This window comes from Anas platyrhynchos, chromosome 2, assembly GCF_047663525.1.
Source record: "Anas platyrhynchos isolate ZD024472 breed Pekin duck chromosome 2, IASCAAS_PekinDuck_T2T, whole genome shotgun sequence".
In the NCBI taxonomy this organism is placed as follows: domain Eukaryota; kingdom Metazoa; phylum Chordata; class Aves; order Anseriformes; family Anatidae; genus Anas; species Anas platyrhynchos.
This window is the reverse complement of record NC_092588.1, coordinates 155973430-155989863: the sequence shown is the minus strand read 5'-3', so window position 1 is coordinate 155989863 and position 16434 is coordinate 155973430. Positions and strand designations below refer to the sequence as shown.

The 16434-nt window shown below is 38.3% G+C and overlaps 1 protein-coding gene across 1 annotated transcript in view; it reads left to right on the top strand.

Moving 5' to 3' along the window:
* The first annotated feature begins 2187 nt into the window (after positions 1–2187).
* LOC101789968 (vasoactive intestinal polypeptide receptor 1) overlaps positions 2188–16434 on the top strand; it is a 31733-nt gene continuing 17486 nt past the window's right edge. Inside the window, exons 1-2 of the mRNA XM_005023237.6 lie at positions 2188–2269; positions 11814–11913. Of these exons, the coding sequence (XP_005023294.1) occupies positions 2225–2269; positions 11814–11913 (145 nt within the window). The 5' untranslated portion in view covers positions 2188–2224. The remainder of the gene's footprint in view (positions 2270–11813; positions 11914–16434) is intronic.

The following is a 16434-nucleotide window of genomic DNA, read 5'->3' as shown; positions in this document are numbered from 1 at the left end:
CCAATGCCTTCTCCTGAGGACTGCTTATGACCACCCATGTCAAGATACTACCCTCCCCTTTCTCTCCTGAAAAACAAACAAGCAAGCAAACAAAACCACAAAAGTGGTTTGCACTTGGTTCTGCTCCACAGTGGGAGACTGGGTTTGATAACCTAAAAGACCTCACCAAAGTAATCTGAGAGGCCTTAAACAATGGAATGTAACTGAAACATTCTGGATTGGAATGTCATGTTGATATTTATTTAATTGCACCTCCATATTCACAGACTCTCTCTCTCTCTCTCACACACACACACACACATATATATACATACATATATAAATACAGCAATAAAGTCCCTGAGCAACTTAACCTGAGGCTGAAATTTGTCCTGTTTCAAAGTGAGGAGTTGGCAGGGGCTGGTTCTCCACAGATGCCTTCTGATCTAAATTATTTTGTTACTCTATGATCTCATATACTTAAGCTGATTGAATACTCTTTTCAGGAATTTTCATTTGTTTTTATCTTGGGGGTATTTGATTGATGTCTATTTTGCATTTTCTTTTGTAACTCTTAGAATAGGAACCGATGATATTATGTGGTGCCTACCTTAATGATTCTATATAATGTGTTTTTATTTATTTTATGTTTTTTTCCATTAGAATGAGAACTACTTTACTGACTAGTAAGAGTTGGTCAAAGTTTTGTCATTCTCTAGAGATGAGGAAAACTGTCAAAATAAGACTTAAAATGATTTTTTTGAGTTGTTTAATCACTTGGTTTTATAACAAACTTGATTTTGATGTAGTGTTCGAGGCTTATCTGAACAGGTGTTATTATGCACTAATAAAAGACAAACACATAGGAAAGAGGAGGTAAATGAGAATTGGGTTACCAATGTTATCCTACGAATTTCTGCTTTCATCCCCCTCTTTATCATGCACAGGTTGTAGGTTTGACTGTCTCTCTAACATAAGCCTGGGGTTACTGTTTGATTTTAGATCCAAACTTTGTTGATTTCCAAGTCTAAGGAGAAGTACATCATGACACTAAACATGTCAGCATTTTAATATAACAATCCACATATTCCCCATTACAACAGAGACTGATCTGGTCAGGATTAACAGAGTGCAAAGAGAGAAATTAATAGATATCACTGACATGACTTAGTTGCCCAAACACAGATAAGAAGTGTTACTCAAAGTATCCTTGCATATCTGAAATATCTAAATGGAGCTAGCAAAAATGACAAAGGACTTATAGGAGATCTATACAAATATGAAGAAATCTGCAGATATATGCAATTCCAGAAATGGTGTTAGATGCCTCTTTTGGAGTGGCTTAGGAGAACCCTGAATCTCTTCTGACTATACAGAACCCTTATGTTTAACACCACTGGGAAATAATGAATGATAAATGGGATATGAAATAGCACTTCAATCTCATCAAGAAAAATGCTTCTGCCATGTCCATAATTCCTGCTCTCTTGGGCCCTGAGAATAGCTTGGTTTAATATTTACTGTGGCAAAATCCAGATTTGGTGTCTAGGTTCTATGAACCCTGACATTTAAAAATTGCTATAATTTTTTGCCTTTTTCTTCTTCCCTCACTCCCTCCTACCCCTAAAGAAGCAGACTGTAGGAAAGACTTTACTCTTTACCCACTGCACCCATAAATAAAGCTAGTTTTGAGACAAATTTATGCAAAAGAGCCAGAAAGACCTTGCAAAGGAAATCCCCTTGCAAATGAAATCCCTTGTCACTGCTTGAAATTCCCACCTGAGAGAAGGGAGACTAAACTCCCTCTTGCAGAGGACCCAGGAAATGCCACCCTGCCAGACCCACTGGAAACGCTGCTCCTTTGAAAACCTGTTGCCACCGGCTGCAAGCACAGGCTGATGATAAACAGAAGGAGAGGTGAATTCAGCATCTCTTCTCGAACGGGGAGCATCTGCCTCCAAATACACCCTTAAAGACCAGCTGGTGCTCCAGCCCCCTACAGTTTTGCAGATGCCAGGTTCACGGAGGTGGGTCCAAAATCCCAGGGGAATCTCAAGCCTGGCCCTGCGGGGCAGGAAGGTGCGGGAGGAAAAGTTGCAATTGTCGGGATCCCCAGGAGGGACCCGGGGGTCGGGGAAAGGAGGTGCAAGGAGCTCCGGGGCGGGTCTTGGGCAGGTGGGGGCGGGCTGAGCATCGGCTTTTGGTAGCCTCAGAGGAGGCAGAGGGAGCGGGGAGGACCCGGAGGATGCTGCAGAGGATGCGAAGTTTGTGCTGGCTGCTGCTCCCCCTGGTGAGTGTCCGGCGGCGGCCCCGGGGGAAGGGGTTCCCTGGGCATCTCTGCCTTGCTCTGGGTGCCGGGGGTGGTCCGGGGAAACCGCACATCAGGCTGCCCACACAGCTGGCCACAGCTGGATGGCTCTGCCACTACCCCGCAGGGTCCCGGGGAGGGTCGTCCACAGAGGCAGGGTAACTTTTGTCAGAAGAGGGAGCAGGCTGAAGGAAGGGAAAAAATGAAAAGAAAAAATAAATAAATAAAAAGAGGGCGGGGGGAAGGAAATAAAAATAGAAAACGTATTCCAGAGTTACAGATTTAACCCAGCTCTTTTCTTTAATTTTTCCAACCCTATGATGCTATTAATAAATCTCTTTCAGTTTCCATTCATTAGAACTGCAGTTTCCAGAGGACAGAAAAGCATCCCTAGATCAGAGTAGCTGTAGCATATCTTTAGAGGGACAGGAGGGGATAGCTTGCTTCTTGTCTTGTCCTGAGAAAGGTAACTTTGCTGAAGAGAGAGGCTAACTAGAAGGGAATACTTCCTCCTGATGGATTTGGGACATTTACTTCTGTGAGAGGGCACTGATGTTTTTACTGCTGAAGGCAGCTGCTTATAATGCCACCAAGCAGGAGCCTGAACCATCTTGTGTCTGCTGTGCACTGGAGGCAGCAGGTGAGACTGTAACGTTAAACATCAGGGAAGATGTATGGGCACAGAGATGCAATTCAAACATGTATATCTCTCCTGTGCCCAATGCCAACTGCTGGTTTTGCCTGCACTGATTAGCAAAAGCAGGTGTAGGTGTAAGTACATCCATATCTCCTCTTTCTCCTACATCTTTAGCCTCAAAGAATTGTTTGGGAACCTTCCTGGGTGCGATTCCTGGGGACTCATTAATTCTAACTTTAGCCATTTCACAGTTGAATGTTTAGTGTAGGCTAGGATTCAGACTCCCTCTGTACTCAATGTGGAGTCAGTCGCCTTCCCTGGAAGGATTTCCTCTTGTCCTGAGAAGGATAGATGGGGCAAATATTCCTATAAAGCCTGTTCTCTCCCATTGACGATAACAGCAGTCTAAAGGGTTACAGACCGGACTTGACCCTTCTCTTTAATAAGGTGAAAGACAGGAGGCAAATTCTCACACCAGCACCAGATGTGAATCTTTTGGAACACTGGATTTTCATTGTGTTTAAACAGCTTTATTTACATGTGTTAAGATATAGAATCTTGCTACACAAATCTTGTTACATACAGTTTTTATTCAGGGCAAACTAGTCAGCCTGCAGCATTACACTTCTACAGGTAGAGTGACTTTGGCATTTGGACTAGCCCTTTTACACATATCAGATGCATAGCTTATTCTTTCAGATGTCTGCAGAGTGGAGCTAACCTGGAATGATGTATCATGCACATCTGTGGGCTGCCACACATTTTAACATTTTAGCATAGTGCAGCAGTCTATGCCCATAATAAATTACTTATCAGAAGGGATGAGAGCAGAGGAATTCCTGTTTGGAAAACTGCATGCTCCAAGTAGCTTTTGGCATCAAACTATTGCTTACATATGAACACCAACTGCATTTCTGGTAAGTGTCAGTGATCTAAATCTCATTGTTTTTCAAGTCTCAGACTTGGTCTGCTGGGAAGGTTTGGACTCTAAGTCAGACAGCCAGGAAAAGCCAGAGCCCCACTGGATGTTTTGAGTAAACGGTATTTTCACATGTCAAAGGGTCATATCAGAGAAAAAAAAAATCTAGTGCAGATTCTCCAAATATTTCTTCATTCGGATAAGAAAATAAACCAGAAAGATAATCCTGAAATAATCCTGAAAACTTCCTCTATGAAGCTAGGTACTTCTACCTCCTGTCAGCTCCCCAGAGAGCTGTATGATGCAGGATGTACTTTCTGCATTGGAGAATAGAGTCCTTGGCATTAAAAATTACCATTTGCTTGTAAGTGACAAGCAACTGAGAGCTGTGGGTGCTGAAATGCATAAAAAGGACTTTTCCTGTCTTAAAGAGCTCAGTCTCAGGAAACAGTGGATGGGGAGCTGAAAAGACTCTGTATTTGTCATCCTTCCTGCTGAACTAAAGTGCTTTCATCTCCAAACACTTAAAAGCTTTTCACATTTCTGGAGAAGGGCTTCCGCCTTGTTTGAAGAATGGAGGTGAGAGGGAGCATAGATGGGTTATCATATGGATCTACATCCATAGCAAGCAGGCACATGGATTCAAGTCCATAGCAAGGTGCTAAGTTCCCAGTAAAAGAGATTTGGGCTGGCTTAAATTCCAGATAGAGTCACTACTCAATCTTCATTTAAGGGATAAATGTGCTTCTTCTAGGGATTCAGTGTCTGCATACCTTAGGTTCCCCTCCACAGGCAAGTGGAGGTGTGGAAGGATCCGTCTGCTCAGGCATTTTGTTCTCCTGGAGTGAGTTAATGGAGGGAGACAGGCTCCTGTATAATGAGTCACTGTGTCCTCAAACGGGTGTCTGAGAGAGGTGGGAGGAATCCTCCCCTGGAACTGCCTGTCTGCCTTCATTGATTATTAAGGGAGGCTTGATGGAGGAGTTTAGATTAATCATCTAAAATTATCTGTCTAAAATTAGGAATCTTGTATAAAGTTACTAGTTTAGACTCCTTTAATATTACTAGGAAAGGGTAGGAACACTCCAAGAACAATGGCTATGGCTTTGGTTGAGTGAGCTTGCTGATGGTCTCTGACATCTGTTTCATTTTTCTGGAACTTGGTGACATGAGACCCAGCCTTAGGCAAACATTCTACACATATGGAAAGGGAGAAATATCACCTTAATATGGGCACTTGAGATAGCAAAAGGAAGGATCCTTGGCTATTAGGGTGCTTTTATTCTGTAAATATTAGTGGCATTATTAGTTAAGAAATTAAATGCTCTAACAAGCTTATAGAGCTAATGCATTCATTTTAATTTTCTTCAAGATAATATTAATTACATTGGGTTTGTAAACAAAATAAATTAGTATGTCTGAATTGTCACATAGAGAATTATCTATGAGTAAATACATATACTGGTATACACAGATATGTATGCGCAGCTAGTACTGCTCTGTATAAAGCTATGTGGTTAAATACAGTCAGATAAATACAATCCAATACACAGAGGAGCATTCAAACATTACTCCAATTTCTTAAAAACAATCTTGAAAAGATATTCCTCTAAATGACTGTAAGGCAATCAGTATCTCATCTTTTCTTGTTCCATAGGTAATAGAGTTAGAAAGAGGAAACAAACAGTGAAAATGTCCTCTAGGTAGTCATTTTCAGCCAAAAAGACTCCTGGAATAATCTATTTAAACTGGCTGAAGAGAAAGATTGGAAATAGGCCTTTACCTTTGGGGTTAAAAGCTTTGGGGATCGAGACTGTCAGAACTTTCAAGTTAAGGGCAGGATTTTTTATGATAACTAAATACGATGGAGTCATGACACTGCTGTGGTGACCTCATGCTTTACAGTCAGTCAGAATCAGGAGTGGTAAACATGGCTTGGATACGGCAGTTAAAAAAAAAAAAAAAAAGGTGGATACTCACTGTTTTTTCCAAGCACATTTAAGCATTGGGCTTTTTTGCTGTGTAAGAAATTTTGGCTATTTTTTAATAGTTTCTTCAAGTTTTCTGACAGAATGGAATACTGCCTATATTGTATTATAATACTGCATAATGGCTTACAGGTCACAATGAATAGGAATATCCTTACTTCAGTGATTGTGAATGTAGTTAAACTGACATGGCTTAAACATGAGTTTATGAAGCTCAAGGTTTGTCTTAGCTCTTTTCAAACGGGAAAATTGTCCCTGACTTGGATGACATATGGTTCCTAATTTTAAAACTTTCTAATTAGTATTTGGCTTTTTGAGAAAGGAGTGAAACAGGTGGACAAGGACAAGTGTTATGGAAGATTTTCATAAGATATGTTCAACAGATAAAGCTCATGAAAATGGCTGGGGATTTGTTGGACTTCTTCAGTGAACAGACATGTATTCAGATTTTTTTGTGTTGAACATAAAAAATGTTCAACATTTTCATGTTGAACACATCACTTTGATGTGTTCATCAACATTTCAACTTAAAAAAAAAAAAAAAAAAGCATGCGCTTTAGAGCATTTTCTTCTTTGGACTGTGTTTTTGGTAAAAACAGCCAGCTTATGAATGAATGAACACACCAGTGCACAGTTAAAAAAGGTCAGGGAATGCATGATTTTCACATGTCTTTGCTGTGCTCTTCTGTACTTCAAATAGCAAGTGAGTTTTAATCCTCCCAGTTGAGAGTCTATATGACATGAGTGGCAGACAACTCTTGTTTGAATATGGAGAAGAAACTATTTGGGCATCAAAGTCATAACAGAAAAAGCTGAACAGGAGAAGCCCAGACATGGAGAGCAGGGAGTACAGAGATGACTTCAGAGGAGATGAGATCTGAGAGATGAATTCAAACTGTGGAGACAGAGGGAAAAAAAATAGTGATGAATATTATGAATATTCTTAGTAAATGATTTATGCACTAGATGCAGAACTTGTTAGTGTGGGTTTAGGCTTCCACTGCATTGGAAACTTAACCAGATCACTGGAAATACACTTCAAGTTCTCGAAATGTTCCTATCTTTCCAATTCTTCATTCAGCTACTTCTTCCATTTTTATTACTTTTCAAAATGACTAAGAGTTACCAATTCATTCCTGTTTTTTTTAACCCACTGAATTTCTTTTACAAAAGTATGAATTTCTTTTACAAAAGTATGAATTTCTTTTTCAAAAGATGTCCAACTCTGAAGCACTTCCCTTGTTTTCAGAGAGCATAGAAAATGTCCCTTCTTTTTCCCAAGTGTGCTAATAGACTTTTTAATGAGTGAAGATCTGTCCTTTATGTGATGTCTAAATTACAGTTTTTCTATCAGAACAGTCTGAGGGCACCATCTCTTTACAGGCTCTCACAAACAATTGCTTTTAACTAATCTGCACTAAGTATGGCATTAGGATGTTGCTAAAAATACTTACTTCCCTGAGCTTACTAAATCTGGCCTTGTCCAACACAAGAAAATTAAAGCCTGAAGTGTCATTAGCGTGAATTTTCGGTTTGGGCAAACAAATGAAAATACAGAGGAAATAGAAAACAAGGTTATGCTTCTTACCATCAGTAAGTGTACGGCTCAAGGTTTCAATGCAGTATCCTTATGGATGTTAATAAAATTAAGTTCAAAAGTAAGTACAAATCTAACATCTGGCTCTATAAGCTGTCTCAGGGTTTAAGCATGCCCGCTTCTGTCATATACAACTTTTTAATGTTCACTTATGATTGCTTTTTTTCCAGGCAATATTGTTTCAGTTGTTAGGACTTAGATTTAAGACACCACTGTGAATTTTGGTTGGTCACTAAAGTTTGAGACTGCAAAAAGATCTCAGTGTAGCTCAGCAATGCAAAGCCTCATTCCTTGAGTGCTGTCCACAATACTGCATGAAACCCTAAGCTTTCTGTATAATTCTCAGGGTGAAGGCACCCTGTAATGTGGTTTTCAGTAAGGTCAATGCCATGTTGCTGCCTTGCCAGTAGGAAATGTTGATTCAAGAAGCAGCATTTTGAATTAGCCTCTGAATTATGACCACAGCAGTGAAGACTGTGTCAGATTGGGCACCCTTACTTTGGTTCCTAAATTACCCCTTTCTAAGGTGAACAAGAGCTGCTCTTTTCCTACAAGAGCTCAGTGATTACATCAGATGCCTCCCACATTGCCATACTGTGTCCCCGACCTGGTGAAGCAAGTTAGAGCAACAACAGGCACTTTTCTCTCAAGGCACTGTGAGAATAATAAGAAAAAATAAGCAAATAAGTAAATAAGAAAAATAAGTAAACCTTAGCCAACAAATCACAAATAATATTCTGCCCAGAAGGCTTTCCTTTAACTGTAAAATGGCTTAATGGTTGTCTTTTTCTTAAAGCCAGAGGAAAACCAACAAATTGAAGCATCATCACTGTTCTAAATTTCTTGTATATGTGTCATTTTTTCCTTATTTATTTATTTATTTTACAGTGGGATTACTTCCAATAAGCTACAATATTGTCTGTTAACAAAACCAGCCTCATTTTTGATTCTTACAGTGTAGGCTGTAGGTTACCTCTGTAATTACACTTGATCTTGATTTTCTAACTGTCAGAAATATTTAATCTATTCTCCGGCCTATAACAAAAGTTCTGGTTTCTAATGGCTACAGTCACTGGCACACCAAATCCAGTACCCCAAAATCAAATCAAATTTATATATACTTATTAATTGCTAAGCTATCAACACTAGTGGCATTGTGTTTAATCTCACTATTGGTGAGTATCAGCAACAGTTGTTATAGAGAAAATCCTAAAATCATGTTTTCTGATGATTAATCATTGCTGTTGGAGGCAGAGGGCTGGACTACATGGTCAAAGGATCTGATCTGTTATGGCAGTTCCTCTATCTTGTGGAAATTCAACACACACCTTCCCTGTGGGTAGAGTATGGGCTTCCCAGCCAATGCAAATGAATTGCCCTCCACTGGTTTCAGTGCAGTTCTGGGTTATAGTGACTGATAATCTGGTTCAACAGGTGTGGATTTATCAAAGGAGGGAAAAGACACACATACTGCCTCTTTGACAATGCATCTAGCAGAGTACAGTTGCTCAGTCCCTCATATGTGTTACACCTGCAACTGCTGCACGCACTGCTTAAGTTTGCCTTTGGAAAAATATATTGCTTCCTCTTTTGAAACCTTTCAATTACGTGTCTGCTTTTCATTCCTGGCACCTCTGGCATGAAGAGGAACCTTAAGTTAACCCATGTATCCCAAACGCTTTTTCTCAAAGGCATTTCAAATCTGTTTTAATGGTTTTGAATTCATTTTGGTCTCTGACTGGTCAGTGCTTTCAAGCATTTTGCCAAAGGACTCAAAATAAATGGTAATTGTATAAATCATGTTGAGTTGTTGTGACTTTTAAACACCAAGCCTAAGAATATTCCATATACAAAGTTTCTCATCAACATCAACAGAGTCCAGGAATTCTAGAAAACAAAACAAACAAAAAAAGACTTGTTTCCTGTCCAGCTGAATCCATCCTTATAAGTAGAAATAACGAGGGACTTTTTGTTAACAATCATTTTGCTACTACTACTCAAAATATTTGCTTGTTATGTAGGAAAACCAAAATGTATTTTAAAAGATAAGCAATAAATGTGGCTCACACTAAAACCTGAAAAATTACATTTCAGAGTAGAGTTACTACAGATGAACAGCACGAGATATTTTAAGAATCCTTCATGCTGGTTTATAAACTGTATTTAAAATTGCCCACTGGAGAGATAAAATGCATGAAAAAAATCCATGTCTTAATTTTCTTTTCATGCAGTGTCCTTAATCCTCTTTCTGTTCTAATATTAGGATGTATGAACCATGTCTAGGGCTTTATAATTAAATGCATTTTGTCCATGCTACTTTAAAATGCAAATACTGATAAAAATTTTGAAGTTTTTGAAGGTAAAGTTTTTTTATTTGTTGGTTTTTTTGCTTTTTGTCCCCCACCCCACACCCCCTGGCAGATATTATTATAAAAATGTAATAGTCTACAAAACTTCCAGTCACTTTCAGTTGATGCTAAAAGAAGTCCTGGCTGCACTGCTCACTAAACATTCTGAAGGCCAATAAATCAACTTCCAGTGACTGAAAAGGCAATATAGCAGTGATGTTTTCATCTGCACTGTGTTTTCAAAGTCATTAGAGGTTTAGAATGGCCTACAGTCTCCCTCAGAAATATCTCAGAAAGCCTTCAATCCATCACCACAATTAAAATCACTATCCCCAGAGCCTCTGGCTTTGCTTTGAATAGTATATCTTGCAAAGGAGCAAACCCTCTGCTCTCTTCCATGTAAGACTCCATGTCTTGAAAATCCCACAATAGCCAGAGGAAGCTTTGGTGCTCTGTTCAGTGGTCTGAACATAGTTTAGTTACTTTCTAGACTCTCTTAGCTCTAATGACTGAGGGGGTTAATTCTGTTGCTTAAATATGTGTGTGTGGAACTATTTAAAACAACCCATAGCGTCTGAAACTTTGTCATGGGGCTGGCAAAATTAATATCAAACCTACACAAGAGGTCTGGGATACCCTATATGAACACAAATGTCATTAACCATCCCAGGGTGAGTGAAACATCCTTTAAATTTCTATTGACTGCAAAAGAAACTCAGATAACAAGGTCTCATGTAGACACTGACATTGTAGATAATTTCTCAGAATTTAATTGTCCCTAAAGAAGCACCTGCTATCATTTTCAGAATGTTGAGGTTGTTAAGAATATTTTCACAATGACAACAAATATGACTGAAGGACCCTGAAACTTTCCAGAGTGTGAGATGGAGGCCAAGTAAAATACATGACAATACCTCAATGACACTAATTATTTGTATTTAAGAAGCTGTATCTAGACCCTAGTAAACAACACTGGTGATGTTTAGAAGTCCATTTAACTGGTTAAATGTAGTTATCTTCATCTGAGAAATAAAAATAATTCCATAAGCTCCAAAAGTGAATCATGCCTATATATATTTTTTAATTTCTTCCTTTGGTGAAATTGAAACAATGTCTCTGTGTACCAACTCTGCATCCTCAGAAAGTAAAGTGATAAAGTTATGTAATCACTTAGAATGAACTATGATCATGGCTACAATTTTCTTAATTTCTCTAAATTCTTGGACTTTAATATTATTTATTTAAGTCTGAATGGACAGACATCTGCTCCTTCCTATGGCTTCTTTCTTTTCTTCCTTTTTAATTATACCAACTTCATTCAGAAGGGAAGAGCTTAGACCATGTCTGTCAGTAGAGTGATTTGTATAGCACTGTCATCCCAAAGTCTTGGAGAAAATGGGGAACCAATTCTGTCAGTCTCAGCATCAAAAAAAAAAGAAAAGTGGGTACCTGCTCCTGAAGAATAAAAAAGACACTGCCATGAAACTCCCAATAATTCAAAAATAACTCGCAAGAGTTATTAATCAAAATAATTAACTAAGAAATTATCTATTTATGTTTAAAGAAAATTACTTATTTTTGATTTATGGAGAAGAAGCATGCATATGGTCAGAAGGTATGTATGTTTGGGGAACCCTGATTCCAATAGCTCATGCTCTTATTATCCGGTATTGGCCATTTGACAAAGAGGTGGAAATCCAAAGATTGTGAAATTCCAAAGACTGCAAAATCCACTTAAGTTTTGTGAAAATTATAGGCATAAAAAGGAGTTGGTAAAAAAAAAAAAAAAAAAAAGATAATAATCCATCTTAGAAAAAAGGTGCTACTCATATGGTGGACAGAAAAAAAAAATGTATATGCATACGCACACATGTATATAAATTGATACATGCACAAGATCACAGCCTCTTTTCCCTTTGTCTATCCTTCTGCTATTTACATTTCCTATTTGCAGTTAAAAAAAAAAAAAAAAAAAAAGGCTCTGTTCACTTTGGTAATCACAGAACTTCTTGGTTATGTTTTCTTTGTCTCACTGAGGTTGCGGGAATACATCCAGAATGCAAGATATTCCAGCAAGTCGTGAAAGAGGAGGCACTCTGCCTAGAAAAGAATGAATCTGTTTCATCTGATTTTAAAGGTAACGGTCTTGATTGACAAGTTCTGATATTAGTATCTCTTGTATCACTTCAGGTGTGTGATGTGAAGATACCAGTTACTGAATCAAATTTGATTCCACAACCCTATTTTATTTGGCTTGAAGTGCTTCTCCTTCTATTGGATGCAGCTTTACCTCATCTGATTTTAGATGTCTGTAAATGCTCAATGTCAGGATGTGTCTTCTTAGATTCCCTTAAAGTAAATGGAGAAAGGTGGGTGTCCTTAGAAAAATTTTCATTGCCTTTGCCTTAGATGCTTACTTTAGGATGAGATGAATCATTCTCTGAAATCACATTTCTCTTTACTAACTATGGAATGAGGCTAAGATGATTAGTTCAGACTCTGAAAACTTTAAATGTCTATTTCAGGCAAGAAAATCATATTTGGATATATTTTTTTAAGTCATTAAAGTATTTTATATGTACTTATATCCAAAACCCCAAAGAAGCTTCTACAGAATACAGAAAAAAAAAATGCAGAAATTTTATTATGTTGAAAAACATTCCAATTTGGTGAAAAAGTTATTTTCCAGAAGAAATGAGAAGAAAAAAAATGATCCCAACGTCTTCAAAACATCTCATTTCTACATATTTGGAGTTTTTCTGTTTGTTTGTTTTAAATTGCTTATTGCAATAGTGTTTTGAAATCTATTATATGTCCAAATATAAATTTTGTAAGTTAAAATGAACATTTCAGCATTTCTGTAACATATTTTTAAAATGCTGTAGAAGGGAATCTCTTTACTCTGGTTCCAGCATTCTAGAGGCCTGCTTTTAATCGGTTCAAATTGAAATATCAAATGTCCAAACTCTTTCAAAAACTCAATCCCATTTTTTATGGTCAACTTTGGTTAAAAAAAGATTGAAACTGCCTTTCAGTTATCATAAATTATCAGATGGACATTTTCTAGAGATGAGTTATGAGACAAAGGTGCTTCATGCACTTGGTATGAATGGAAGTATTGCAACCACCTGGAAACCTGCCTTTAGAAGCCTACAGAAGTTTATAGACTAAATCTCAGGATACGTCCTTTATCTTATGTATTTTTCTGACGCCTGTCCAGTCACTCTGGTATCTGGCATTGTTCTTGTCCGTTCTATTTCAGTGTTATTTTTTCCTCACCCCTCCACCTTCTTTAATCAACTCCAAAATACCTCCTGGATACATTTTACACTTGGAACACCCACTAACACTCCGCAAAAATTCTGGCAACAATCAAGCTTTGTCCATCATGATTTATTACAAGCATTTTGTCTTTGAAAAGTACAGTATGACATTCCAGATATTTTTCTCTTTACCAGGAAAAAAATTATATGATTTTGGAATCCTCTTTGTAGCAAAGGCCATGCAAATAAATAAATAAATAAAATCCTGAAACTTCTGTTAAACTATTTAAAAATCTTGAACCTTGTCAACTGTGATTTTCTCAATGATCCCCTTTCCACCTTTTGTTCTATACCGAGGGAAAGAGTTTAATGAAAATCTGTTCTGGTATTTGCAGCCTTTCTCAGTATATTCAAAAATGAAACATTAGATCTGGAAAAACAATTCATCTAGGGTTTTTTAAAAACCCTAGTTTATGTTATCTAGAGTGTTCTAAAACTTTTTTCAGATTGATAAGAGTCTCTGGATGTTTTTCAGTTTTCAGGAATTGCATATGAGACAAAATTAAAGACCACAATTTGTACAGTTGTTTCCCAGCACTCTCAGAGAATCAGAGGCAGAATTATTCTGTGTTGCAGAGTTTTAATCTAAAGTCATTAGTCATTATCCTCACTGTATGGAGTGGTGTCTAATGAGTGTCCTTAGTGAGTCAAGGGTGCAATTCCTCACTTCTTGAAGTTCATGTGTAAAATAGGTCAATTGAATCAAGCTCTAAAAATGCTTATTTTTCTCCTTTGAAAACAAAACAAAACAAAACACAACAACAACAAAAAATTAAAGAGTTTTGGGTGTCTGAAGCAGACTTAAATATCTATGATGTCAACATTACTTCATAGGATTCCTACTGCACTTGTCTTTATGGAGTCTCAGATGATTTAGCCATTTGTTAGTGTCTTGAAAACCTCAGCATGTGAAATGTTCTTGCTGACTTTGCACTCAGTGCTTTCTCAATCAACTATAGAAGTTATTGGAAATGAAGTCCACCCACTCTGGAAGATAAAACATCCAGGTCCCGCTCTCAGATAAGTTCACCTAATTCTGTTATTTAACCCCACATTGTTAAACAGGTTAAATTTTTAGACTCAGTTCCTTAGAAGTCTTTTAGTGCTTCTTAGAGGAACTCTTTAAGTCTCTTAAAATGTGTGGGGTTCCAAGTCTATGTGGACCTCCCATTACCTAACTATTCATTTGAAAATTAGCAGCCTAGTTTAGTCTATAATCATCAGAGAGACCTAGGTACATGCACTGAGTGATTCATCCTGTCCTCAAAAAGGAGACACCGATATATGGGATGAATCATCCACTAGAAGTCCCTGTCTCTTTCTGCTGATTACAGGGGGGACATAGCTAAGTTTAGCTAACATATTTCAGACAATTAAAATTAGAGATAATGAATCAGTCTATTTTCCCATCTGGCAAATTGGGGATACCAGGAATTTCATCCTTCTGAAGGTGATGTGAGGATAATCCTGTGGAAGATTCTCAGGACTATTCTTTCAGAAGCCAGAGAGTAACTTTGCTTGGCTACAGGCAAGTAATATTGCTTCCACATTTCAGCTCTTGACAATTTTAGATTCGCCTTGTCATCAGTCACAGAGGAAACAGAAAAGAATCGGTGAAGGAAAATAACACCTCCCAAATGAAACTCATGCACTGTTTTATATCTGCCTTATGACTACCTAGAGATTAGTTTCTGTTACAGCATGGTGCTTTTTTATTGGTTCAGGCACCTTTACATGCTGATAATTTTTCTGTACTTCACCCACACCTGCCTGACAACTGACACAGCATGACTGCAGCTTGAGTGTCAATGTGATGCATCAGTGACAAAGGTGTGATTGACTATAACTTCTGAAAACACTTTTTATTGGATGCATAGTTAATTAACTGCCCTGTATCTTCAGCAAACAACCTCTGGTTTAAGGAACCTCATAACTGCCAACCAGCCAGATCTGTTCCCATTTATGATTATTTCAGAAGATGCTGGGAGAATTTCTTCTGCTTCAGGATGAATCTAATCCCTGAATTCACTGCCAAATTTTGTTAATTGACTAAGACAAGGATTTCAACCCATATATATATATATATCCATATATATTTTTTTTTTCTTTAAGTCAAATGAAACTGATAGACTTTAAGAGTGAAGTCAGGAAGCTGAGTTTTTAAGTTGGATGATTTTCATTTGACTGAAAGCATTAATAAAAAAAATCTCAAGAGCTTATAATTATTCCATATTTTCATTTTCTTGACTTTTGACAATAAAAAGAGCTGTAGCTGATTAGACTTTCAGAGTGTGTCTGTTTGAATTTAATGTATTTTCTCTCAAAAGATAATGTAGAAGTGTGTATGTGAGGGATGATACACTCAAGGAGTAGAAGAAAGCAACACAGTTCTTCATTTGTAGAGCTTCATGGTCTGTTGTGACTCTTCTTCATGCACATGAATTAGTGAGAAAGCCATAGACAATCTCATTATGGAAGATCAGGTGTGTGATGTTCTGTGTGTATTCCTTTATTTAGATTTCTTTAGAGATGGACTCAAAGAGTTATAGTAAATGGGGTCACATCAGGCCAGAGGCCTGATGATACAGGACTTGAAGATTTATTAAGTTTGAAGATGACACTAAACAGGGACGAGCTGTTGACTCTCTCAAGGGTAGTGAGGCCTGGAAGAGAGACCTAGACAAATTAGAGGGCTGGGCAATCACAAACAATATGAATTTTAACAAGAACAAGTGTCAGATTCTGCCCCTGGGAAAAGGGGCAGCCCTAGATGTATGTACAAACTGGGGGGTCAAAAGGATGGAGTACAGACCTACAGAATGGGATCTGGAGGTTCTGGTTGAAGACAAGTTGAATATGAGTCAACAATCTGTTCTGGCAGCCAAAAGGGCCAACTGTATCCTAGGGTGCATCAAGCATTGCTAGCCAGTTAAAGGAAATGATTGTCCCACTCTGCTCTGGTGCAGCCTCACCTCAACTGCTGTGTGCAGTTTAGGACACCTCAACATAAGAAGGACAGAAAAGAGAGCATACAAAGGAAGACCACGAAGACGGTGAAGGATCTAGAGGGGAAAACATAAGAGGAGTGGCTGAAGTCCCTTGATTTGTTCAGCCCAGAGCAGAGCAGGCTGAGGGGAGGCCTCATGGCGGCCTGCAGCTCCCTCACGAGGGGAGCGGAGGGGCAGGCGCTGTGCTCTGCTCTCTGGGGACAGCGACAGGACCTGAGGAAACGACATGGAGCTGGGACAGTGGAGGGTCAAGGTGGGTGTTGGGAAAAGGTTCTTCACTGAGAGGGTGGTTGGGCACTGGGAAAGGCTGCCCAGGGATTTAGTCAA